Source organism: Dasypus novemcinctus, chromosome 13, assembly GCF_030445035.2.
Source record: "Dasypus novemcinctus isolate mDasNov1 chromosome 13, mDasNov1.1.hap2, whole genome shotgun sequence".
NCBI classification, from domain to species: Eukaryota; Metazoa; Chordata; class Mammalia; order Cingulata; family Dasypodidae; genus Dasypus; species Dasypus novemcinctus.
In genome coordinates, this window is record NC_080685.1 from 64,245,085 (window position 1) to 64,263,841 (window position 18,757).

Here is an 18,757-nt window from a genome sequence, read left to right on the forward strand (position 1 = left end):
TCTGATCCATATGACTCACTTCACTTTTTCTCATTTCTTTGATATTAGTAAGTCTGTCTTCCCTTTTGTAATTATTCGAAGGTTTACCATCTCTTCAGCACATATCTTTCATACTTTCAGACACTGATCTGATCTCCCACTTGATGTTTGAAATTGAGGCAGCATAGCTGTGAATTATCTTGACATCTCCCACTACTCCCAAAATCTCTGAATATGTTTATGTATAGCAATATCCAATCTTAAGTCTTCCAATTTTATCCTGCCTATTTTAAGTCTAGTTCTGCTCCTGTCTTAATGATCACATTCTCATTTTCTTCCATTTCTTCAAGAACCATGCTCTGTGAGGTTTGTTTGACTTTATTATATCTGTAACTTTTCCCCAGTTTCTTTTCTTCGTTTGAGATACACAAGTCTCTACCACTGGGGGGAAAAAAAGAAGAAACGTCTCTTTACTCATGGCATCCCTTCTCTTTCTCTTCACAGCCAAGTTTCTTAAGAGTTGAGTTCAGCGTGGTAGGTATAGCTCAGTGATTGAGCACACACATACAAGGTCCCGGCTTCAATCCCTGATACCTCCTAAACACACGGAAAAAGAGTTGACTTCAACTTTTGTCTCCATCTTATTTGTTCCTCAGCCTCCTACTATCTGACCTTGACTCTTCTCTGGCAAGACTATTATTGACCCTTATTTCACCAAATCCAAAAATAAGCTTTCCAGTCCTTATAGAATATTTCTGGTGCGTTTAACACCACTGTCTACTCTTCCTTTTTATTCTCTTATTTACCTGTCTTCTCTTGTCTTCCTGTTAGACAATTTCCTAGTGTTTTCACTGGCTGTCTTTTGTCTATTCCTCAAAAATTAAGCTCCACCATTCTGCCTTTCTGGAAATTTGCATTAATCTCATTATTTTAACTGCCATCACACTAGAGCTGTGTTCCTAGTCTCAGTCTCTCCCCTGTGCTTAATACTCATGTCTAATTGCCTGTGTAGACACCTCTACTTTATCATTTACCTAGTTGTTTATGTTAATCTGGGAGTGATTTTAGACTTTTTTAATCTGCTTTATCTTCCCTTCTCTTGGTTTCACTTCCAGATATTTCTTGAATCTGGGCTTTTCATCCATCTGTATTACCACTTCCTCACCTCTAGTCTTGCCCTTTTAAAATCTGTCTTCCATACATCTTCCATACATCTCTCTTCCATACATCTTTTTAAAAAGCAAGTCTGAAATGCCATGACCCTGCTTCAAATTTAGCACTGGTTTGACATGTCCTGTAAGGCCTCTCAAAATCTGCCCTCTGCCTTAACTCTCCAGCTTCATCTCCTATAGCGCTCCCTGCCTAGAGTTCCTGTTCCAGTTTACCCCACTCGCTGCTTTAGCCTTAGCTTTGCTTTTATTGTTATGCTCTTGCGTCTGCCTGGAAGAATAACCCTTCTCCCCCTTTGAAATTCCCAGAGCATAGTAGGCCCTTAATAAAACTAGATACACATTTTCAAAGAATATAGATTTGTGGAGTGAATTTTTGGGATTTAAAGAGTACTGAACTCTCAGGAGATTTGAAAATGCATGATAGACTGTGAAATACTTTAGAGAGAAAGCAAGTTAAACATTTTATTGTCTTGTGCTAAGGGAAAATGTCCTTAAAGAGCATCATCTTCTCCAGATCCTCATTTATACATGAAAATCAACAGTAGAATAATATTTATTTTTCTCTGATTAGTACCTTTAGAGAGCTATAGATTGTGTTTGTGTTTACATGTACACATGTATGTGCTTATAATTTTTGCCTTGTTATTTAGCCCAAACAATTTTGATTAGATCATTATATTTTTATAACTGATGAATACTGTTATTATCTCAAATATTCATTAGTACTTATGGAAATAAGTAAGCAAATTAACTTGAAATAAAACCTGTCATGGCTTTTACTTAAATATTCAACAAGTAGTCTCTTCTCTCAAAAAAAAAAAAAAAAAAAAGATGGCAATTCACCTTTCCCTAGAATCTGTGAGTTAAGAAGATGTTAGTTTATTTTCTGAATTTTGCTCATAGAGGGAGAAAAAAAGGGGTTGGGAGTTCAGAGGAGAAGGAATCTCCTGCTGTATCTGCCTCTGATTTGGAAATACTTCATATTTTGAACTGTAAATCTTAAAATTGTGTTTGAGAGAGATTGTGTTACCTTGCATTGTTAAATATAAGTGCTATATATTTGCTAAAGGAGATAACCATAAATTTAGTTTTTTCCCTCTAGTGAGGGATTCTTAACCTTTGTTGTTCCACAGACACCTTTGCCAGTCAGGTGAAAACCACAGACCCCTTATTTAGCCCACACTATCCTGAGTATTATTTAATAAATACATCATGCCTGCACTAATTACCTTCACAAGAATAATGTTGTTGTTGTTGTTGTTTTTATTTTAAATTCAAACTCTCAGACCCCTTATTAAGAACCCTTGCTCTAGTGGCATTACTTTTTTAAATGATCTTTTAATTACTATTATACATTCCAGATTGTTTTTCTAATAATCTTGTATAAGACAGGAACTAGTTAGGTGCAGACTCCAGAGCTAAACCAAATGTGTTCACATGCCCCCTAATTACTTACTAACTCAGTGACCTAGAAGATGTTACTTTACTTCTCTTCAGCTATAAAGTAGAAACAATAGTATGTCATGGATTGAATGATACTTTATCATGGAACAGTCTCTGGGAATATTAAGTGCTATATATAGTGTTAGCTCTTACAGTGCCTAGTGCATTAGAATGCATTAAATGAATTTATAGATCTTGATGATCATGTTATCTGTAAGAGAATTGTTTCAGAATAGCTTTTACCATTGTTTAGCCATGATTAAATGTCTGCTTCAGATTTTATTCCACCTTTCCTTTTTCTTTCTTACCTTACAGTAAAAATAAAAAGGAACTCAAGTTGCCACATCCTCTAACAAGAGAAAACAGTTTAAATTTATGTCTATATGTATGCATTTACAGTAAATTTTAGATGTAATTTTTTTTTGTTTGTAAAGTAAAATAATCAAATAGCCAATTTTGTGGGAGTCTTTATGAAAGCCTTTGGTTATAAGATCACATATTTTTTGATTTCTTGGATATTGCATACTAGTAAAAAAAAAAAAGAAAAGAAAATTGATAATTGTGTAGGGGTAGGTAGATTAGGATTCCTTCTTGTGAAAGGTAATAACTTACCCACTTACCCTCCCATCTTTTTATCTCCCCATCTGTCTAAATGGGTATTTTGTGACAGAGAAAAGGAAGAATGAAGGGATAATAATGTATAAGCCAAACCTCTTTTTAAACAGTTTGCAAAAGCATTTCCATCAAAAATATAGTATATCCTGCAAGTACTAACTGTTTCCAATTATATGAGACTGGATTTTTTTTTTTACTGTAGCCCTTTTTGTGACAATATTGATAATAACCAATGAAAACAAATGTTTACTCTGAAGAAATTATAGTTATTGTTAATGATTTCTTTTTCAGAAAAACTATTTGGTAAGTTACAGACATTTCCTTCTTAGTTTTTGGAATAAGTATTCACTAGAGCAGGAGAGGGCATATTTTTTCTGCAAAGGGGCCATAGTGTAAATATTTCAGGCTTGATGGACCATATATTCTCTATCTCAACTCCTTAACTCTGCCATAGGCAATACACGAATGAGTGGGCATGGCTGTTTTTCCAGTAAAACTTTATTTACAGTAATAGGCCTAGGGAGCTGACTGCTGTGTTAGAGAATGAAATTTATAAACTCTTGTGGTTGTGCTTTCTAATAGAAATTTCAAATATAATTTATTCTCTGTTATGAACAGATCTTTTAATTTAGGCTAGTTGATTTAATTGACAGCACAAAACTAAACCTAGCAAGCCCATGTTAACTCTTTATATCATAGACTTTTATTATTCCCAATTTGAAAGAAATAGAAATAACTGGACTTTGAAGTTAGAAAGAACTAAGTTTCTACTTAATGATTGTTTTGTGACTGAAGACAAATTAGTTTACCTCCCTGGGCTTTATAGTTTCCTCATTTATAAAATTGGAATAATTGTAGCTCTCTCCAGGATTGTTATATTTTCCATTTAACTATCATTCCATCAGTTCAGTTTAGCAAGATGTTAGTTATTAACATGCACTTCTTTTAGAACCTAGGAAAGAACTGTTTACAGATGTGAGCACCTCCACTCTTGTGATACCAGAAATCAAATCTGGAATTTCAAGTTGCTTTAACATTTACATCAGACATAGTTTTGATGACATTTTTGTACTTTTGTTAATGCTTGAATTTTTAGTTTTACAGTTTTCCTTGAACAGATATATATATATATATATATATATATATATATATATATATATATATATATATAAATGTTGATCTTTATTTATCACTAGAAGCCTGCTTGCTAAATTATATTTATTCATCAACTGACTGATATAGCCCACAAAATAAGCACATTATTTGTAGTAGTTCCTATTATGTGTTCAATATAGTCATCATTTGACTGGAAGCTGGTATCCTTCTTAGTATACCAGAATGATATTTGTTCCTTTTTGCAAGCAAATCTTATTTGGAATGAGAAAATCTTTTGACACATGATCCTAAGTATCACACATATACTTGAGTACGAGGGTTTTTTTAGCTAACATACGGAAGCATGGCAGAATACAACCTTTGTAACTTTGCAGCTCATTGAATCCAGTAAAAGTGCATCTTTTACCCTAGCTTTCTCAGTATAAGTTTCATAAATTAGTACTCCAGTACTAATGGGGGTGGGATGGGAAAGGTGGAGGATTGTTGTGACATTGGTAGGATAGGGTATGTGGTATGCTTTTTTTTAAGTTCTATGATTTTTCAATTAAGGGCATAAGCCAACAGTCTTTTGAAGTATTTTGTTTGTTTAAAAAGCAAAGTGAATAGTAAAAGTAGGCTGTATGGATAATGTAATTTGGTGTGATGTTACATTTAAGACTAAGTATAGCTCTTTTTTAGTATTGTTCATTATATACTGGTAGTTTTCATATGGTTTGTGGTTACCTCTGAAGCACCTTCTATGAGTCTATTATTTGAAAGCTAATTTTTAAAAAAAAGTAAATATCTTCTTAATGGCTAAGAAAATGAAATGATTCACTTTATTTACATTTTGATAAAACTATGGGTCATAATAATATTAAATACATAGTAGACTATGTAAAGCCCTAGTTACAGTAAAAATTTCAGAACTTCTGAATATTCTTTAGCTTTTGTCAAAAGTTTGTTTTTAAAAATGGAAATCTCTAGTTTGTATACTTATGTTCTAAGTAGAGTATATGAACATGTTTTATCATTTTCCTTCATTTAAAAAATATTTGAATGCCTGCTGTGTGCAAGACACTATGCTAGGCACAAGGCTGTGATGATGATCATTCTTATAAACTGTTAAAGGTACTACAAAGAAAAAATAAGTGCTTTGAAAGCATGTACCAGGAATATCCTTAATCTACATGGGATTCAAGTAAGTTTTCCCAAGGAAGTGATGTTTTAACTGATTCAGAGGATGAGTGATAATTAACCAAAGAGGGAGGAGGTGTTCCTCATGAAGGGACTGTCCTTTACAAAGGCCCTAATATGAAGAGGGGAGAGCACACTGGAGAAATCAGAAGTCTAGTTAGTGGAGCAGAGATCAAGGAGAGAAGAGAATAGTGGTGGAAGTAGAGTTGCGTTCAGAGACTGTAGGACTTTCTAGGATACCTTAATAAAGATTTTGTTCTTTATGGCTGGAAATCATTTAAGTGTTCTAAATGGGCAATTGATAAGAACAGTTTTGTGCTTATAAAACATCCCTCTGACAGCAGTAGGGAGAATAGAATGAAATAGGGCAAGAAATCAATGGAGAAAACAGTTTGGTGACTTTGCATTAGTCCTGGCAAGGGACGATTATAACTTGGATGAGAGTAGCTAATGAAGAAGTGGAGGAAAATCAACAAATTCAAGATATAGTTAGTAGGTAAAATTCTCTGGAGTTGATGGGTTAGATATTGGGAGTTAAGGAGAAGAAGTTTGATGGATGACTTCAGGTTTCTGTCTTTCCACAACTGGAAAGCTGTGGTACCATTTGTTAAGGGAGAGAAAAATAGAAATACAACCAGGTGTGAGACTTTTAGACCTCGAGTATAGGCAGTTCCTGAAGAATTGGCAGAGAAAAGAAGATGCAAGACAGGCTTTTTTCTTCCCTCCCTCCCTGATGAAAAGGAAGGATCCACTAGTGGTTTGAAAATTGTTTAAAGGGAAAGGGAAGGGTAAATCAAAAGATTTAAGTCTTTAGGAAAGTCTATAAATGACAACATTGAGAACATACATAAATGGAATTATTAGTCTTAAATAAGAGGGGCAATGCAGTGCCTATAGTTTGTTGTGGTTTTTTTTTTTTTTTTTAAGAGGTATCTGGGATCAAACCTGGTACCTCATACTTGGGAAGCACACAGTCACTTGAGCTATATCCATTTCGAATACCTCTAGTGTTTAACAGTAGGTAAGAAGAGGGCTGTGTAAATGTAGGCAGACATTTAGTTTAAGTGGGAATTGTTTTTCCTTAAGGCATGAGACTGTCATTTGCTGAAAGAGGTTGTACCTGAGGAAGAGGATTAAGAACCAGTAATTTAGAGAGTAGAAATTTGAAATAGTTAGGGTGGCTAGTGAACATCGTAGGAATTCCTGGCAGCATTGAGAGAAAATTTTTCATTCTGTGACTATCATTTAATGTTATCTTACATCAGATTTGGAGGGATATAGCAAGAAAGTGAACTTTACACAGCAGAAGAGGGGTTACTCTGTAAACTTTTTAGTAATGGGCTTCAATTTGCCACAACCTAGTGCTACTGCGGATGTTAAAGCAGAGATGCCATTTATAGTACTTTAAATATAGCTGCTATACATCCTTCCTGTAATATATGATTTCTCTTAAGTTTTAGTATTATTATGTAGGTTAGGCCAAGTTAGATTCTCACTGATACTCTTTTTTTTTTCCCCTTTTCTAGGCAGGCAGAAGTCCTGAAGGCTGACATGACAGGTATTGACTGGTTTGTCTGTTTTTCTCAACTTACTTTATATCATTAAATATAATACACATTTTTAATGTATAAATATTATATATTTCTTAGAGCACTAAATCCTGTCCTAGTTGCAAAAGGTGATAACTTACTATTTGCTTTAAATATTTGTTTTTATACTTTATTTCTTAAATGTCCTATCAAAATTTTTTACATAATCTATGCTACATTGAATTGAATGGTAACTGATTTAATGCATATAACTACTAAATTTTAGGGAACTATTTAACAGTGATGTACGACATACTAGAAAAAATAATTCAACAGGCACCATATAAATATAAATATTATATGGTGTCCTTAGGTTAACGTCTTTCTGGGAAAGTGTTGTTTTCCTTTTTAATATTACCTAAAGTTGAGTAAGTTGGTAGAGCTTAAAACATTTACAGAAAAGCTCTGCTAAAAATCCTTGAAATTGAGAGATTTTGAAAGGAGTAGATACTTTTTAACTGCATAAGTGTAGAAGTGTAGTAATTATATGGCAGTAACTATGTAATGATCAGTATGTTCTCCATAACATTATAAGCCATCCTAAAATTTAAAAGGGCTATGTGATAATGGATCTCTTTCTAATTTTTGAGGAATTTTAGCTCTGTAGTAAAATCCACAAAGAAGAGTTAAATTGGTGTGGTAGCCAGCATACCAGCCAAGATTTATGATCAAGGAGGAAATTTAGATGTCTTTTTCTCAAATGAGGCTAATGCTTTAAGAATTCATAGGTAACCCATTGTTCAAGGAAAAGAGAGGAAAAAAGAGGCTTACTATAAATTGACTTCTATGGCACCTCAGTTCTTGCTTATACTAACAGAATGTCATCATCTTCTATACTATGGATATCTGTGTCATCTCGGAGCAATTGCAATATGCCCTTGTATTGGCAGTCTAAGTGTAATCTTATTGTGTAAACAATACCGTGCATCAATATATACTATTTATTTTTTTCATAAGTATCAGATACCCTCAGGAAGGAGCCTTAGGGTGTGACTTTTACTAGGGACATTTAGCTACTGAGAGACATTAAAATATTTAATCTACTTATTTTAATGACAGTCTACCTGATAGACTAGGGCTAATGATCCCTTAGTGTCCCTTCCCTGCCACCAATGAATTGAAGCAGGGTTGAATATATCTATAAATCCATTTCTTAGTGATTAAAAACTTAATAAGGGGCAGTAGATATGATTCAAGTAGTTGAGCTCCTGCCTCCCACACGGGAGATCCTAGGTTCAGTTCCCGATACCTCCTGAAAATAAAAAAAATGAGCAACAAGCAAAACAAACCAACTCAGGGAAGCCAGTGTGGCTCAGTGTTTGAGTGCCAGCTTCTCACATACGAGTTCCCAGGTTTAATCCCTTGCCCCTGGTACCTACAAGAAAAAAAAACTTTATAAGAGACTAAGAAGCGGATGCTAGGCTCTGTTCTTACTAGCCTGAAAACTCTTGTGAGCATTAACTCAAATATCCAGGAAATTTGGTATACAGAATAAGGCTATGGTGGCTATATAGATACTAACAGCAAACCTAAAGAAGAATACATATTGTGCCACTGTGCAGCAGCAAAATCCTAAATGCAACCAGATATGCTGTCAACTCTTAGAAATATATAATTGAAATTCTCTTATTAAATTTCTCTACTGAGGCAGCTTATTGCACTTAAAATTGAAACCTTTGTAATCAAAAAGGTTAACATGTTTTGCAGTATCAGGCAGACAGTATGGTCTCAATTTGACATACTTAGGGTCATAGTCTGACTGCATATTTGGCTCTTAGTTCATCCAAAGGATCACCATGTCTCTGATCTGCCCTCTGGAGCAGTTTAGTCACCATCTGATACCAGCCCTCCTTTATATTAAATGGTAAATATGGATTAATCACAAAAATATCTTGGAAAGCAGTCCTTCCAGTCATTAAAATAATACCAACTCAGGGCTTTATTCGGTTGACATGTGTAGAGTAGGAATTGCAACAGAATGCCCAAGTAGCTGCTGGATGGTGAGCTGACAGGAGGATTCTATAAGGATACTTGTGAGAGTGATTCAAAATTAAAAGTAAAACGTTGCTTTGGACAAAGATATGAAGGTACATGAAGCAACTTGGCAGTACCATCATTCCAAATGGAGTGACTTAATGTGTGGCATATGGCTTCCTATGACTTATAAATAGCAGAAATCCAAACCAAAAGAAAAGGGTGAACCATTAGTTTGTTTTAGCCTTTTTTTATATGATGGTGTTATTTCAAAGCTAGACAGCAAATACATTTCAAAGCAGACTTAGTCATTAGCCAGAAGATGAAAATCACTTGAAATGTAGTAGTATAAAACTTTTATAGCAGTCTGTGGTATATACTTGAAGCAAATTTTTGCTTTGGGAAATGGACAGGGAAAATTTATTGGTGTGGTAAAAATGGTCATAACTATCTGTTTACCTACTGTTGTATTTTTGTTTATGTTTTTGTTTTATTATTCAGATTCCAAGCTGGGTCCAGCTGAGGTCTGGACATCCAGGCAGGCTTTGCAGGACCTGTACCAGAAAATGCTAGTTACTGATTTGGAATATGCTTTAGACAAGAAAGTAGAACAGGATCTGTAAGTATTAGCATTTGGTATGTCCCTGTAAGATCAAGAATTGCACCAAGGCTTTAGTTCAAGTACTAAGAATGTTTGGTTCTTTGTGTTCAGTTCTACCTTTAAGCCATGATATTTTTTTTTAAATTATGAGTTGGGTTTAAGGTTCAGAAAAATCTTTCTTGGGTAGATATGATTCTGTAAATTTTTCCAGAGGAAAATATACTTGCATTGTAAGGAAAATACTTGCTTTTAATCAAATAGGTGTTCTCCCTGCCCCCGTTTTTAAAAAATAAGACAGAAGAAAGATTTTGTGTGTTTGTGCTATTCTGTATGTTCTTTCTATGATGGGTGAAATGGCAGATGACCAGATTCCCAAGTGAGTAAATGCCTTTCAAGGACAGTGTTAGGACAGGGACATTAGCCTCATGGAAAATAATTAAGACAGAGCAGATATAACTCACTGTTTGAGTGCCTGCTTCACATGTATGATGTGTTCATTCCCCAGTAACTCCTAAGAAAAAATTAAAGAAGGTAAATCAATTAAGAATATTCTACCTGGTTAATGTCCTACCCTAAATTGTGGTGAAGATTACCTTACCTTTCTTACATATTTTATATTTTTAGAAGAACTATTAAGCTAAATACCAACTATTGAAAATCTGTATCTATAATAGTAGAGTCAAGGATACAGTGTCATCAAAGATGCTTATGGAGTTTTGTCCTTGTAAATTATTAAAGGACCCAAGCTCTAGAGCCTTAAAACTTTATGTGATAAAGAATTAGGTACTTTTCATTTAGGTTGTAAACCCCTTAACTGCGTGCTTCTTTTAATCAAGCCAGTAATTTCTTTCCTCCATCTTTGTTCTGGGATTTCCAAGAGAGTTAGTATATTTCACTATACCTTGATTTAGATTGATTCTTTGTAACTTGATTAATGAAAGGCATTTTATAACAGGATTTTGGTATGCCATATTTCAGCATTCTGTTGTTCTTTATTTTAAGAGCCAAGATTGGGATGTGGCTTATATTTCAAGCCTTAAAGAAAATAATAACCCCAAGAGAAGTAAACAAGCTATTAAATAGAAGTGGAACTGAGTTCAATGGAAAATTCTTTTTGGGAAATAACTTAAGAAATATGGCCCAATATATTTTTTTTTAACTTTTTTTTCTCTCATGTACATGTCAGTTGTTAAGGTACAGTCAATTATTTTTTGGCACAATGTATGGAAATTTGTTTATAGCTTATTTTCACTTTGGTCTTGCCACTATAGTTCTAATTTTGTACTAGGATTCCCAAATAGGCTCTAACTATGTAGCTCTAAAAGATTAATAGCTGAAACCACACTCTGATTATTCAGACATTTGGTAAGTGTTTACTAAGGTCAGTTGATTCTACTACATGTTTAGTTTTGTTCAAAGGGGAGTATAACATTATTTAAATAATTATTTAAATAACTTTAATGCAGGTTTGCTGTCTAGTGTGTTATAATTATAACAAACAGTTCTTTCTTGTTCTCAGGGGGACCAGTGTCTGCCCAGTGAGTCACTGCTATACCAAATAGAATTACATTTTGTTTTCAGCTGGAATCATGCCTTTAAGAATCAGATCACAACACTACAAGGCCAGGCAAAGAATCGAGCAAACCCGAATCGGAGTGAAGTTCAGGCAAACCTTTCTCTGTTCCTAGAGGCAGCTAGTGGCTTCTATACTCAGGTGAGTTCTGTATCGTATACCAATATTTCTAGAATTAGTGATGAATATTCTACTCTTTGTGCAGATCTAGTTCATGTAACCATTTTGTTAATAGCCTGTAATCCCAAATAAATAAAAATGTCCAAATTGTTTACTATAACACCTTTTAAAAAACTACAGTTTTTGCATTCTAAAAAGTTGACATTTTAGCTTAAAGGTTGGAGGTATAGAAAAGGGGAAATGAGAACAGTAGCTTAGTGAAACTATAGGTACTCAATTACAGGTAGTAGCAAATGTGAATTTGTAGGTATGGATATAGTCATTACGTACTTCAGGGTACAACCTATGAAAAGAGGATGTTGTTTTTAACAGAATAATTGCCAAATATGGTTTTGTTCATCAACTTATGAAATAGCTTTTCCTTGTTTAGTCTTACCTTATTACTGCTTCTAAACCAACTAGAGCTCATTTACCCAGAATCCCTGAGCCAACAGAACCTTTTTGTCTGATATCTCCACTTAGAACTCCTGAATTCAGGCAGAATGTCTTGACATTCACTGTGATATTCCAACCACGTTTGATTTATTTTCTTTGTGATCATTCTTTTTTCCTCATTGCTAGATGTGAAGTCTTGCCAAAATTCTTTATCCTCTTTCATATTTCTTCTTGCCATCATCCCAGTCATGTGTTTTTGTTCCTTTTTTCTACTTCTTGTCTTACAATTCTTGATTCTGCACAACATATTTACCCAATTTTTTGTTAGCAAATTTCTTGCCTGTTATAAATTTACAGGCACAAGTAAAGATGAAGCAAGTAATTCCTGCCCTTCATGAGAAATGTTGCAAATAATTTATATTCAGTTATGGAAGTGTTTTTATCCCATGAACAGCATGGAAGTTAAATATTTCAGATCTTTCTGAGTTGGGTCCTCAGGGTGTCTTATTTTGTATTGTGAATTCTTCCTATGTTAGAAACAGTGGTGATAGAAACTTGGTATATCTAATTCTGTAACCTAGTCAAATCACTTGGTATTTTTGTTGCTTTCACATCCTCATCTGAAAAAAATTGAGTTTTATACCTACATATCCTGGGGTATGAAAATAAAGTGAGATAAATGTCTCAGTTCACCTAGGAGATGACGATTATTATAAATGTGATGTAGTCTATTTATGCTGTATATCATGTGCATTCTCTCTCTTTCCTCCCCTCTCTCCCTCTATGTTCATGTGTTGCCCATTTGGCTGTGAGGTCTTTAGGATGCAAATTTTCTTATTCCTGTATTGCTTACCATGATGTCTGACACAGTAGCCACTTAGTACGTAAATATTTAAATAAATGAAAATAGTGTGAAGAACTGTATGTGAGCCAAGAATGAAATCCTTGGAGAACAAGTTGGACAGAGAAAAGCCTTTGAATGAAAGAGACTAAGAGGGAGTGGCTGAGAAGATTTTTAAAAAAAGGAAAGTTCAGTGATCAGTCATAAGATGAGCTGTGTTAAATGCAGCAGAGGGGTACAGTAAGATGATGAGTGAAAAAATGACCCTTGTATTTTGCTGTCAGGTAACTCGACTTATTGAGTGAAGTTTCAGTAGAGTGGTGGTAGGAGGAGGGGAAGTTGTGTGGACACCAAATCTTAATGAATTAAGTGAATAGGAGTTGAGAAAGCAGTTGGGGGTAGACTCCTTTGAAGGAGTTTGGTTGAGAAGAAGTGGAGACACAAGAAGGTTGCTAGAGAAAATTCTAGGGTCAAGTGTATTTTGATACTGTTTTGTTTTTTGTTTGCTTTCTGTGGAAGAAATTTAAGAGTATAGGCCACAGCAAAGAAGCATGAGAGGTTGAAAGTTGGTGAAAGATTGGGGGAGTGACAGGCACACACATGCACACAGGCAGAGGAGTTACCTCTGACCAAGAGGAGAAGGGACCCTTCAGTCTTTGAAACTGGAGAAGAGAGGAGGTAAGAATGGATGATCTCAGTGTCACTGACCCTTCCAGATCTGTAATCACGAGATCTGTTGTGTATATGCAAAGACATGTGAACTGCCCCAGGGCCTAAGAAAATAAATCTTGAGAAATATCCTAACATCTGACAAATATGTTGTCTTCTATTTAAGTCCAATTTGTAAGCAACCAAGCTTTAATGGTTTTTGATTTTTTTTAAGAGGAATAACAGATAATTTCATGGCAGTTCCTGCTTTTCTTTGCTTGCTGAATATGTCTGAAAATCCTATCCAGGTAAATAACCTTTTAAAAAAATCCTTCTGTTCACGAATCACATCCTGGATTGCTCATACTTGAGAATTCAGAACATATTGGTTTTGTTTTCTTTTTTTTCTTTTTTTTTTTAATTATTTTATTTCTCCCCACTGCTCTCTGTCCATACGCTGTGCATTCTTCTGTATCTGCTTGTCTTCTCTTTAGGCAGCACCGGGAACCAATCCTGAGATCTTCCGGAGTGGGAGAGAGGTGCTCAATCTCTTGTGCCACCTCAGCTCCCTGGTTTGCTGCATCTTTTACTGTCTTTCCTCTGTGTCTCTTTTTGTTGTGTCTTCTTGCCAGCTCTCCACTCAGGCCAGCTATGCAGGCCATTTGCCTTCACCAGGAGGCCCCAGGAATTGAACCCTGGACCTCCCATATGGTAGACAGGAGCCCAGTCGCTTGAGCCACATATGCTTCCCAAGAATATTGTTATGATGTCAGTTATCCTTTGCACCATATCTGTGAAAGGTTACTGTATAATTTTCCTTTAGTTCTCACTTAAGTCTCAGCAGTATGTGGTACAAGGTACATATCTTACAGTGTACAAACTTCACTGTTAAACAGCACTTATGACTTATCAGCTAAATCTTGTATGTGCTTTTCTTTTAGTTATTACAAGAGCTGTGTACAGTGTTTAATGTAGATTTACCATGCCGTGTGAAGTCTTCCCAGTTGGGAATTATCAGCAATAAACAGACACATACCAGCGCCATAGTGAAGCCACAGTCTAGCTCCTGTTCCTATATCTGCCAGCACTGCCTCGTCCACCTTGGAGACATTGGTGAGCCTTTAGTGTGAAGGAATTCGTAAAGAATTCATCTTTTTCTCTGGAGTAGTCAGTCATAGAAAGAAGCACTTTAAGTGAAGCATGTATACACAATTTAGACTGTCATAAAAGAAATCTATAAAATGGATTTTAAGGAACTTAGAATTTCTCAATGTTTTGGGATTGCTATTTCTTAAAGGAAGTGACTTTCATATTAAGATTTAAATTTTATTTAGACTTTATGTAAAACAACTCTGGTTCAATGCAATAATAAACAGCAAAAATGTAAGCAAAGCTAAATTTTTCAAAGTGGTACCATAATATTTTCTAAATTAAAAGTCTGTACCTTATTAGAATTATGGATATTATCAATTACTCCTCTTAAAGCTAGTTTGCCTTATTTCCTTCCTACTGATGCACTAAAACTTATTTTAAATTTTGCTTCCTTTTTAAAGCTAAGTTTATATTTCCATTTTATGTACTTTTTCAGGGAATATCATTTAACTTATTTTTGTTTATTCCTTTAGGTGACCTTAAAAAGGTTGTAAAACAAATTAACTATAGGATTATATTTTGGCTGTCCTCAAGTAACAGAGAATGGAGAACATTACTGCTTTTTTTTTTAAGTTTGAAGATTTTACGTTTCTTAATATCATAAATTATTGGCTCCATGAAGCCAAAGCAAGCACTGAGTTTGCAGTGAGATTCAATGAATAGTGTGTTTAGATCGTCTTTACCTTAAATATATTCTTTGAATACACATACTTAATATTGCAAAAGGTATGAGGCATTTTTCAAAATCACTTTATAAGATGTTGAAGAAATACATAATTTTCAGATCAAATTGTATAGTGTTTTTTGTTTTGTTTTGTTTTTAAGTGCCATATAGCTCACCCCTTCTTGTGGCTGGCTCCAGGTCACCAGCATAGTCCATAGTGGGAGCTGGTGATACATGACACTGGAGGATCTGAAAATGGGGGCTAGGTAAGCTTTAAAATTGGTTACATGCTGAATGTCCAAAATAGGGAAGGCCAAATGGACACTTCACACATAATCCTATAGTTAATTTGTTTTAAAGTATTGGGTTTCTGTCTTTAATGATCATAAGTTAACTATTCTATCTTTTTGTTGTCTTTAGAATTTAAAACTCTAGTTGTTTTTGGAATATTGCCCTACTGGTTTTTGTTCTGTTTTGTTTTGTTTTCACTAACTTCTATTTTTCTCCTCTCAGCTCGATACAGAAACCAGACTAGCCAAGCAGAATCCTACTATAGGCATGCAGCTCAGCTTGTCCCCTCCAATGGTGAGTGGACCTGTTAACCTGAGACTGGTTGTATTATACTTTACTTTTTATAGCAGTAAGGAAAGTAACTCAAGACTCGTCTTCTCATCTTTTAAATCTACAGGCAGTAGATTTTGAGTTTTTGGTCTTGTCATATTTTTCCTTTTATATTCCATATAAATTGAAATGACTTTTTAAAAAAATTTTGTTGTCAGTAATGCAAAGTAAATAGAATATTCCTAATGTGATCTTAAATTGTTTTCACAACTCTGGCTGCCTTAACTGCTTATAGAATATTTCTCTCTCTTATTACCTAAAAGATAATGCTTTTGTCTTTGGATGGCCCTGAAATAGGTGTTAGAAGTGATTCTTGAATTAAAGAAATAAGAGCACATATTTGGTGATATAAATCATTCTTGATAAGTGACATTGAAATTCCTTTAGATGCTAAGAGGAGCCCCTTGATAGAGTCCAAAGCAGAGATCACCACACCATTCATTTCGTATTGTCTGTGGCTACTTTTACTCTATAGCGGCAGAGTCAAGTAGTTCTAACAGAGAATGATTATCCCTCAAAGCCAAAAATATTTAGCTCTTTCTTAAGCCTTATTTGAACTTCTAGGGCTCTTCACCTAACTGTATGACTTTTTAGCATAAACATTATAATTTGTATAGTTGCTGAAGTGCTATTTTATATTATACCCTTTTGTAATGAGGTAGAGTCATAAGATTTAGTTTATAAAATAATCCCCATTATTAATTTAAAAACTGATAATTTTGTATTCTGATAATTTTGTGTCCTGATTACAAGGCTTTGTGCATCTGGGTTATTTTAGTATCTTAACCTTCTCCACTAGGTCAGCCTTACAATCAGTTGGCTATCTTAGCTTCTTCCAAAGGAGATCATCTGACCACGATTTTCTACTACTGCAGAAGCATTGCTGTGAAGTTCCCTTTCCCAGCTGCCTCCACTAATCTGCAAAAAGCACTTTCTAAAGCACTGGAAAGGTAGGGTTGACTTTTTTTTTTTTTGGTGGTACTGGAAATTGAATCCAGGACCTCATACATAGGAAGCAGGTGCTCAATCACTGAGCTACATCTGCTCCCCGATGAAAGTTGTTTGTTTCATTTGTTTGTTTTTAAGAGATAGGAGATTGAACCCGAGACCTCGAAAATGGGAAGCAGGTGTTCAACCATTTAAGCTATATCCCCTCCCCTAGGGTTGAATTTTTAAGGAGAACTATATAACTTGGTAGTCTTAATCCTTTGAATTTTTAATGTGCAGGAAATAATGGCCAGTTACCCTGTTTCTTTTATTTTTGCCTAATTTCTAAACATTTAGATATTTCATAATAGGTTTGTGTGTAGTAACTGAATTTCAGCCAGTTAGTGTCTGATTTGTTCCCAGTAAAAGAGTGTACAAGCTGCTAACTGTTGATGCCTCTGAGTGTGTTGCAGTTGAAAAGTCAGATGTAGAATCATCCTTGTGCATCACATGCTTAAAAAAAAACTTTTTACAAGCCACAACCTCCTTTAAGAGGTTTTAGCCGTTTTACTACTTAAAGATTCATGGGTGTTTTTTTTTTTTTTTTTTTTTTCATTTCAGCCGGGATGAGGTGAAAACCAAATGGGGTGTTTCTGACTTCATCAGGGCCTTTATTAAATTCCACAGCCATGTGTACCTGAGTAAGAGCTTGGAAAAGTTGAGCCCTCTTCGAGAGAAATTGGAAGAACAGTTCAAGGTTAGATTTCAAAAGTAGAGCTTTTTTTTTTTGCCTTATTTAAATCAGGAATCATAAGATTTGGAGGAAACTGATTCCCAGTTTTTATGTCATTACTTAAATGTGAACTATTAGTAAAAATTAATTTTGAAGCATGTGAGATTCTTACATACAACAATTTAAACTGAGGTATAGTGTATATATAAAGAAACATAGCAGTGTTTTTCACCAAGTAGCTGCCATTTGCCAGAAAATATCAAAGGGGGAAAAGTTCCTTCTCATTCTCAGCCCATTCCTTTCTCAATTTTGAAAATATTGCTTTTTTATGGTCTTCTATATTCTTACATATGATTCTGTTACCTACTTTACAGATATTTCCATTCTGCAAACTAAGTTCATTATTATTACTGTTTTTTAGTCTATCAGATTTGTGGTAGTTTAAAGGAAAGGAATCAGAATTTCAACAAGACTGTGTTTCACTAATTTGTATAAGGAGATCAAAATAAACCTTTGTTCTGTTTATATATATGGAAATTATATTTTAGAGTATTGAAAAATTAGTTTAAATGCAGTATAATATATAAAATAGTGGGGAGAGTCCAAAGTATTAACTTTATTTTTAATTCATTTATCCAACAGATATTTGACTATTCTATATCAATCTCTGTTCTAGGCACTGGGATCAAAATAAACAAAATGGTCTCAAGAAACATTTTACATTTTTTGGTTGTCTGGGTATCCATACATTTGGGTAATTAAGTGTTTTAAAAGTTACACATTCCAAACTGAGGGTTAATTTATGCAGATTTGGTAAAAAGGTTCATAAATCTTTGGAAATGAATAGAAATGGTGAAAGCATATCATGGTGTTTGTAACTAGCAGAGCTATTATATGGGTGTGACATTGGTTGAAAGGGAAAGACTAATGTCATGTATATTACTAGAAGGAAAGCTAAAAACTAACATGGGACTGTATAAGATAGTAAAACCTCTTGTAAAACATGAATATGGATGCTATTGCTTATAAAAGACTTTTTACAAAATATAAATATAAATCATACCTGAGAGAAGGAAAAAGAATAGCTATGTATGGCAGGGGAAGCCGACATATAATGAGATTGAGAGGTAATGAGTTTTGTTTGGTTTTTGTTTGTTATTGTTGGAATGGTGAATGCACAAATATGTGATTGTGTCCACTACTGTTTGTACATTTTGGATGGATTTATACTTTATATATTGTAGTAAAAATGATTTTCAGAGTCATTCCAAGAGATTGTAGAACTTAGACACAATTTAACCAAACAAATACAGGTAGGCAATGTGAAATAGTTTTTATGGATCATCATTGTTTAGTTGATATATTCTATGTGCAAGAG

General features: G+C 34.4%; 1 protein-coding gene across 13 annotated transcripts in view; it reads left to right on the forward strand.

Annotated features, from left to right (window-relative positions):
• SMG7 (SMG7 nonsense mediated mRNA decay factor) overlaps positions 1–18,757 on the forward strand; it is a 109,760-nt gene that overhangs the window by 68,535 nt on the left and 22,468 nt on the right. For all 13 annotated transcript variants that reach the window (XM_058274839.2, XM_058274835.2, XM_058274834.2 and 10 more), the window contains 7 exons: positions 7,028–7,059; positions 9,566–9,683; positions 11,247–11,379; positions 14,224–14,395; positions 15,612–15,683; positions 16,519–16,669; positions 17,268–17,403. In XM_058274839.2, coding sequence (XP_058130822.1) covers positions 7,028–7,059; positions 9,566–9,683; positions 11,247–11,379; positions 14,224–14,395; positions 15,612–15,683; positions 16,519–16,669; positions 17,268–17,403 — 814 coding nt within the window. The remainder of the gene's footprint in view (positions 1–7,027; positions 7,060–9,565; positions 9,684–11,246; positions 11,380–14,223; positions 14,396–15,611; positions 15,684–16,518; positions 16,670–17,267; positions 17,404–18,757) is intronic.